The sequence below is a fragment of the Juglans microcarpa x Juglans regia genome, chromosome 5S, assembly GCF_004785595.1.
Source record: "Juglans microcarpa x Juglans regia isolate MS1-56 chromosome 5S, Jm3101_v1.0, whole genome shotgun sequence".
Lineage (NCBI taxonomy): Eukaryota > Viridiplantae > Streptophyta > Magnoliopsida > Fagales > Juglandaceae > Juglans > Juglans microcarpa x Juglans regia.
In genome coordinates, this window is record NC_054603.1 from 21,162,503 (window position 1) to 21,171,515 (window position 9,013).

General features: G+C 39.5%; 1 protein-coding gene across 1 annotated transcript; it reads left to right on the forward strand.

Annotated features, from left to right (window-relative positions):
- Positions 1-1,503: 1,503 nt before the first annotated feature.
- Positions 1,504-3,518, forward strand: LOC121267419 (calmodulin-7). The gene is made up of 2 exons (XM_041171280.1): positions 1,504-1,897; positions 3,090-3,518. The coding sequence occupies exons 1-2, from the start codon at positions 1,822-1,824 to the stop codon at positions 3,461-3,463; spliced, it is 450 nt and encodes a 149-aa protein (XP_041027214.1). The 5' UTR covers positions 1,504-1,821; the 3' UTR covers positions 3,464-3,518.
- The last annotated feature ends 5,495 nt before the right edge of the window (positions 3,519-9,013 follow it).

Below are 9,013 nucleotides of genomic sequence, written 5' to 3' on the forward strand. Positions count from 1 at the left end.
ACCCATAATTTAATTAGAATACGATTACTAATTAATATATAATATTATGAATAGTAAAATATGATAAAATAATATAATTTCATAATTAAAAAAATTAAATATTTTTAAAAATAATTTCATAATCTAATGTAGAGATTTAATGTGAATAGCTAAAATCAAATTTATCTTATATTATTTTATTATCATATAATAAAAAAAAATAGTTATTCTAATGTGGAGACTTATGTGAATGAAATAGCTAAAAACTAAATTCATCTTACATTTATAAAAAAATGTACTTTAACTTTAACTAATCCAATAAGAGTGCTCTTATAAGATTATGTTCCGTTTTGTTTTTTCATAGCTCCCTCTCACTCTTGACGTTTAGGGTTAAATAAAGTATTTTTAAATATTCTTTTAAATATTATTTAAATAAAAAATATTTTTTAATTTTTTATTTAATTATTATAACTTTTTTAAATTCTTAAATAAAAGATAAAAAATAATACAATTTTTTTTAAATCTTAAAATAAAAATAATATTAAAATTTTTTATAGAAAGTATTTTATGTATCTAAACAAAATCAACTTTAATATTTATTTACTTTTTAAATTATAAAAAGTATTTATATGAAAGAAATTCTAGGGTACAAGTTGGTTTAGTGAGTGAGATGAAATGAGAATTTTGTAAATAGTAGTAAGATAATTTGTGAATAGTAATGAGATAGTTTGACTTGATTATTTTTTAGATTTTGGAAAAAGAGAAAAAAAATTAAAATTAATTAGTTTAAAAATTAAGATTTGACTTGATTAGTTTAAAAAAGTTATAATAATTAGTTTAAAAATTTTATATTTAAATTATATTTAAGAAAAAAATCAAATAAAATGAGATAAGAATATTTATTTTCCGATGAGTTTGGATTTTAAACTCATTTCAATTCATCATTATAATTTTTTCAAATTTCAATATAAAATATAATAAATAATTTAATCTTTTAAATTTTAAAATAATAATAATATTAAAAAATAATATTTTAATAATATTTTATTATTTCGATTCAAATCAAATCAGCTCCAAACGCAGCCTAAATTGTGATAAGTCTCGCTCTGTGTTCCAGGTGCCTGGACAGATTCGTCAAGTCGAAGATAATAATAGTAAGAGATTCGATAAGGCCGGTTGGGTGATTGGCTAGGAATAGTGGGGACGCTCTGTTCACCTTTCTCTTTGAGGTGGCAGTCAACGCGACACATAATGAGATCAGATCACACACCACTCTCTCCGCGTCCAAACCGCGTACGTCCGCGTATCATTTCCATTTCCTTATTATTATTAATATTACTATTATTATTAATAAATAGCGAAGCAGATATACATGAAATAAATAAAAAATAAAAGGCGCAGCGCGATTTCCTGCCCTCTCCATTTTCCACAAAGCGCTAATTATTTTAATTATTATGTGTCACAGCGTGTAGGATATGTTCCTTTTTTTATTTATTATAATTTTGGGCGAGAGAATCTCATTCTGTACCCAACGGTGCACAGCCATCCACGGATCCTACGCTTTTGGGTCTCTCATCTTCCTTCATTCTTCTACGTGGCAGGATCTTGTAGATCTTTCGAACTACCCCTATCAATACTTTGGTGATGAAAATGGTGAACTGTCTCTCTGTCCGTTATATAAAACGGCAGCTCTTGTCTTTTAAAAAAGTGAACGCTCTCTCTCTCTCTCTCTCTCCATCTTTTTAGTTCCACCTTCTCTCTCTCTCTTTGTTCTATTAGTATATCCTCCTCCTTGCAAAGAGACAACAGAAAGCAGCGAATCTTCGAAGAGGAAGAAGAAGAATGGCGGACCAACTCACCGACGACCAGATCTCTGAGTTTAAGGAGGCCTTCAGCTTGTTCGACAAGGATGGAGACGGTCCGTCTCTCTCTCTCTCTCTCTCTCTCTCCCCTATATTGATGAGTCTGAGGGCTATTTCCTTTATGTTTGTGTCGGGTCTAGTTCTTACGGTCTGGTTCGTTGGTTCTAAGGATTTATGTCGATCTCGTTTTATCTGCGATTTTGTGTCAGATCTATGTTCTTTTTCTGTTTTTCTTCAACCTGAATTTTATGCGGTTCCATGGTTCTGAACTTTTAATTTTTCTTTGTGTCTTAAGGATTTCTGCCTCTTCGTTTCTCTGTGTTTCCCTTTCTTGTACCATGTCTGAACTGAGCCATTTCAACTGATAATTTTGCACCGTTTGGTTGCTAGGAAAAAAATTGGGTGGGATGAAAAGTGATCAACGATGTGGGAATTTGAATCTGTGTTTTATTGTTTGGAAGACAAAATTTCTTAAAGGTTCTAATCACCCGACACTTTGAAATTTACTTTGAAAGAGGAAAAAGTTGCTATCAATTATATATGTATATATATATATATATATATATATATTTGGAAACTATAATGTAGTTTCTGCGTTTGTTTTTCGTTTCACACTATTTTTTGAAGATCATATGGCTATGGAACGTGAGATCTGTCATTGTGGGAGGTCGCATGTTGACAAAATTTGTTGTTTTTGTGATTTATTGATAAATTAGAAACCTTCTAAAATAAAAAAAGAGACTGATCTGCCTTGTTCTTGCTGCATGTTTACCATTTTTACAGATATTCTTCATCTACTGCGTTCCTTAATATTTATTTTCGACAACACGCTCGCGGGCTTGATGTAATGCGTACAAAAATAGATGTTCCCTGGTCGATTAGGTGTCGCTTTCAGAGGAATAATTCAATTGCACGTGTGATCTTGCACTTTCAATTTCATTCGACAAGTTTGGATATCAAGCATGTTTTTTATGAATAATTGAGATGAACTTCTTTGAACGAAGTATGCCCTGTTTGGTCCCTGAGATAAAAGAATATGCAGGAACGCCATAAATATTACCTTGTTTGTCACTTTGGATTGGTTTTCTTGTTAAACTTCACTTCTATTGTGTTTAGACTTCTATAATGGGATGAATATGGTTGACATATTTCAGACGGTGCTCTGTGTGGTTCACAAGTTAGCCTCTGTGAGTTTGGGATCGATTCTTGACAAGAATATTAGAAATTTATCGTCTTAATGATTTGCAGGTTGCATCACTACCAAGGAGCTCGGGACTGTTATGAGGTCACTGGGCCAGAACCCAACTGAAGCAGAGCTCCAGGACATGATCAATGAGGTTGATGCCGATGGCAACGGAACCATTGACTTCCCTGAGTTCCTAAACCTCATGGCCAGGAAGATGAAAGACACCGACTCGGAGGAGGAGCTTAAAGAGGCATTCCGGGTTTTTGACAAGGATCAGAATGGGTTCATCTCTGCTGCTGAGCTGCGCCATGTGATGACCAATCTTGGAGAGAAGCTCACCGACGAAGAAGTGGATGAGATGATCAGGGAGGCTGATGTTGATGGTGATGGCCAGATAAACTACGAGGAGTTTGTCAAGGTGATGATGGCTAAGTGATCAATCTTGCCTCCACCAAAAACCCTAATGAAATCTATCTTTTTCTACAACCAAAACAAAAAAAGAAAAAAACGGAGAACAAGGATGTCAGTTGGCCTCCTATTTCCTTTAATCTCATTTGCATCTGCCTTTACAGGGAATATAGTAGTAGTATGTTCTGGTGGTGGTGGTGGAAGAATATTCTATTTCTATCCTTTAAGATTGTCTTGTGACGGAGTCTATGCAGTTTTATTTATTCCCTTTTTGTTTCTCTCTTTGTGTTGGCTTGTGAATGTGAACCTGATCTACCTGGACGATTCAATGTTCAATGGAATGACTTGTTATATTGGTACTCGTCTTATTGCCTAGGATCCAAATTAAGCAAGTCTCCATAAGAAATGTGTCATGAAATGATCTTGTTATTAGTCTTACAATTGGTGCATTTTTAAGCTTGGAGGGAATCTAATATTCCAGGCTTAGCACCCATGGATTTGTGGTCCATGACTCTCAAGAGATCTATCTGTATTCAGGGCATTATTATGTAATTATGATCCATCGATTTTTCTTTCCTTTATGGTTGTAGTTTTGACTTTAATGAGTTGCTTACACATTCTGGGCTTCTCTTTGTGCATTCCCCAACGATTTTGTTCTGTTGGCCAGGGTTCACATAATATGCACAACCAACGGTGAGGATGGTTGGCATATTGGTGTTTGTGTCGTATTAAATTACGAATATTTTACTGTATGGATCAACTACAATAGTGTACTAGAGAGCACCAATGAAAGTACAAAAGTTCTGATTTTAGTGAATGTATCAAGAATAGTGCATTCCGGCCTCTTATATACACGAATGAATACAAGAACAGAATGTTGACGTGGTGGACCATCTTGGCTTAGCATGCCAGCTAGCTAGGACACTCAATAAGTTAGGCTCTCTATGTCTTTTTCTTTTTTTTCTTTTTTATTTTACGGCAAGTTAAGTATTTATAAATAAACTAATGAATATAAGATACAGTTCGGTGTGGTGGGAGTCCTCTACAGTATTCTCAAAGTTAACACACATTACAACACAAAAGTAACAAAATAAAGTGGATGATCGGAGCCAAAAGATTGACTCCCACCCAATTCTCACAAGGGGAGATTGCTTGGTGACGGTTTTTAAATAGTCTGATGAACAAACTATAAAACTACAGCTAGAAGTTGCAATACAAAGGGGTGTGTTGCAACGTGTTGGTCTGGACTGGTTGGAAGGAACTATCACATCCACTTTCACTCGATCTCTGGTTAGGAAAAGCGGGAACATAGTGTACCAACTGAAAACTTTGTCGAATCGCCGGCGAGGGGGTGTTACTGGCGGTGCGTGCAGGCCACATGCCACAGCTGGAGTGAAAAGAACAGTCGGATCTGGAAGATCCGAAGTCGAAGATCCCGAAACTGCCACGCGTGGTGGCAGAGTGTTCTTTGAGGCGCGACAGTGCGTGAGGATCATGCATAGCATAAGCCGCGCGTGAGGCGAACGCGCTGCACGGATGGGTGGATTTCTTCCGCCAGATTGACGATCGGCACCTGGAGAAGCTGAAGAAGGGGAGCGTGTCCACCCTAGGTCGCCGGAAAGCAGCAGATCAGCAAAGATGAATGGTGCTACCGGAAAACTAAAAAAACAAGGAAAAAATACAAATAAACAGAAATAAAGGCGAGGAGGGGAGGTGGGTGGAGCCGAAGCATCAACCCTCCTCCCCCCAGTGAACGAAAATACTTTCTAGGAGTGGCGATGGAGAGAAACGGTTGGGAGAGAACTTTAGTGGTATGTTAATGATTCTAGGCTCTCATGTCTGATAAAAGAAAAATCTATTTTTCATATTCTCGACATTTGTTGATGTGATATTAAATTATAGGCTTATAAGTAAAATATAATAAATAGTCTTTAATGAGTCCAATCAGTTAATATCATATTATGAAATGATAAGATGATGATAAAAGTGATATTAATAGCATTATTCATAGCAAAGTAATCTTTTCCTGAAACCTAAAGGCTAAAGGCTTGTTTGGATAGAGAAACAATCTTATCTCATCATTATAACTTTTCTAAATTCTCACACAAAATATAATAAACAGTTAACCTTTTTCAAATCCCAAAACAGTAATAATATTAAAAAATTATATTCTAAAAATATTTTATTCAACTCATCTAAAACCATCTCATCTCATCTCATCCAAATGAATTCTAAGACTTTTCTTCCTCCCCCGAAAATGAGAAGTTTCCATTTTTGTAAACTTCTTCCTCTCACAAAAGTAGATGCTTCAAGGGAGAGGAGGTCGTTCCCCATGTTGGGCTGTACCACACGGACCTAGCCCATGAGGCACCAATGGGTTTCGAGATATCTCGGCAGTAGGGAATCTATATAAAAAGATAGGAGGGTCGGGTCTGTAGGGTGAGACGGGTCCAAGAGGCCCAAAAAGGGGCAGAGATGTGTCACACACGAAATGTGAACCACTCAGTCAGAAGACCTGACACCTCTACTGGCCGACAAGCCGTGTACGCAGGGACAGGAATGGCCACTGCCCCAGGTTACTGACGACTAGGCAGGCATGGGGAGCGGGCGTGCCAGATCAAGACCACCCTGCATTTAAAGAAGGACAGGTGAACACACCACAACCTGGGGGCAGGTCCATTGGAGTGGCCACGATCAGGCATGGCAGGCCTGTGCGTGGCAGAATGCCGATAGGCGGCACGACCTGGGTACAATGTGGCAGAGCCATGATCGACTTGGCAAGGGACCACCACTATATATATGTATATATATATATATATATACCCCTCAGGGGTTTGGGGGTCTCTGACTTCTTCTTCTAAATCCCCAACAACGGGTACTGACTTAGACATCGAAGGTGTTTCTCACCACCCAAGCCTTCACTTCTCGCATTCTTGTAGGCTCCAAACGAGGGGGAACTAAACAAGACATTAACAGTGGCGCCGTCTGTGAAAAATATCCTATAAAAGTGTGTGCTTCGTATGCCGACAACGACGTGTTCCTAGACCACACGGAGGGAAGAAGACCAGTCTGGAACCATAGAGGCAAGACTCACCGAAATGGGAGACACGATAAAGAAGCTGATGGCAAAGGTAGGAGGTCTCCGGTAGGAAAATGCCACATTACAAAGAGCTAACAAAGAACTGGCAGGAGGAACAGAACCCAGCCACAACAAGCACGTCGAGTCACAGCCCCGAGGAAGAGAGACACAAGATGTACCTCGAGCTCTAGGAGCTTAGGGACAAGTACACAGAAATGGCCAAGCGAATGGATGAGTCATCTTCCGTTGACCATCTGCTCACCAGCACAGACCTACCATACAACACGGAGGTCATGGCCCCCTCTCCCACCCAAGTTCAAAGTCGCCCAGATGGAAGCCTACGATGGGTCCAAAGACCCACTGGAATACTTGGAGACATTCAAAACTCACATGACCCTTCACGAATTCTCGAGAGAGATCGCGTGCTGAGCCTTCCCACTGACACTAAAGGGGCAGCAAGGGCCTGGTTCAGACCCCTACCACCAGGTTCCGTTGATAGCTTCGGTGAGTTAGCTCGTCTCTTTCTAGCACAATTTATGGCAAGCCAAAAGAGGAGGTGCCCGGCCACCTACCTCTTGATGTTAACATAGCGCGACGCGGTTGCCTCAAGGCATACCTCTCTTGATTCAATCGGTAGCATATGACTATAGACAACCAAGATGAAAAGATCACATTGGCACTCTGCTGAGGGGGAATCTGGCCATGAAATCCAATCATGACCAAGATAGCACGCAAGATCCCCACGACCCTGAGAGAGTTCATGGACCCAGTCGATGGTTTTATCAATGTCGAAGACACCCTCCCGGCTTTGACAACCCCCCAGAAAACTGAGCTAGAACATGCGGATAAGAAAGCTGCGGGGTTGAATAGCAGAGCGAAAGCAAGTCAATCGAAGGAACGAGGTGTAGGCTCGGGCACACAGCAGAACATGTGCACATACAAGTATGACTATGGAAGGTGAACGCACCCCAAGCTCGCGTGAGGAACCTCAACAGGGTTAGGAGAACCACAAATACTGCACTTACCACTGGATGGACTGGCATAGGATCGATGCCTGCTATACACTGAAGTGGAAGATGGAAGAGCTTGGAAGTCTATTGGACCAACAATGCCAGGAGAGCGAATGGCCGACCCAACAAGCAAATGAGCCCTCGAGACCTCGGGGAAGTGAGAGCCCGAGAGGATGAAGGGCCAAAAGGGGGGCCTAGATGAGCCCACGACGTCGGAGCCCAGTTAGGATAGACAACTCGATGGGCGAGATCCGCACTATTGTAGGGGGATATGTAGGAGGAGGACCCACCTTGTTGGCACCAAGGGCCCACGCCCGTAGGGCCTGTACAAGGAGGTGTTCACGACGAAAAGGACTGCTGCCAAGGCTAGGAGACACACAGGATGAGCTGTCATGACATTTAGAAAGAGAAACGGACAAGGCATCCTCCACCCTCATGACGACGCCTTGGTAGTCATCGTGGAGGTCACCAACTTCACGACGTAAAGGGTCTTGATTGATGATAAGTGTTATTTTTATGTGATTTTTATTACTCTTTTATTTATGAAACACGTCATTTTTCCTTCAATACTATTGATTTTATTTTATTTCTTTATATTTTTCTTTATTTTCTTGGATTTGAAGGAATGAGAAAATTTAGTGCGAAATGAGAGCATTTTAATACAAAAGAAGAGACTACGGATCCAGACTGATGAGAGGCAGCGAAATCTGAAGAGAACCGATGAGATTTAGGCGAAGAGACACGTGACTAGAATTGGCAACAAGAGTTAGGCGATAAGCGATATATTTTACCTTCTGAGCGAGAAGACTTGGCGCAACGCTCCGGGCGACTAGATTGGACAACTAGTCTAAATGACCAACCTAAACAATCGTGGGCGACAACTAGCAAAGGTGAGCAGCTTTATCGCTAGGTAGGTTGGCGAGAGGGTTCTATCATCCCGATCAGGATTCTTTCCTCTTGAAAGGCAAGAAGACCAGTTATATTCAACGCACACGGCATCTACTCGATGAGACCCTTCCGAGTTCCGCAATCAATCAATCCGCTAACCACCAAATCCTCCCAAACCCCGTAAATCAAGCCACATATCACTAAATCTTCCATTTTAGATAATTTCGTTATTCTTGGGATAATTCCTTTTATGTTAACTTTTATCTTTAGAAACTATTTTCTGGATCTTTAGGTTAGATTGTAGTTGCATTTATCTTGTTTCTAGATTTGAATTTTGACATCTATTTAATCCCGTCTTGTGGGATGAATAAGGGGTTCATAGGGTTCTGAGTTTTTAGAGTTATGAGTTTCTGAGTTTTAGAGAGTCTGAGTTTAGAGCAAAAAAATATTCGAGAGTTTATTCTTAAGTTTCTTTCAATGAGGCAGATCTGGGGAGCAGAGGTGAGAGCTGCATGCTTCATCAACTAACTCCAATGAAGAACATTAGTTTTATTATTTTTCTTTTCAGTTTCATTATGAACTAATTCTATTTTTTAGAGGT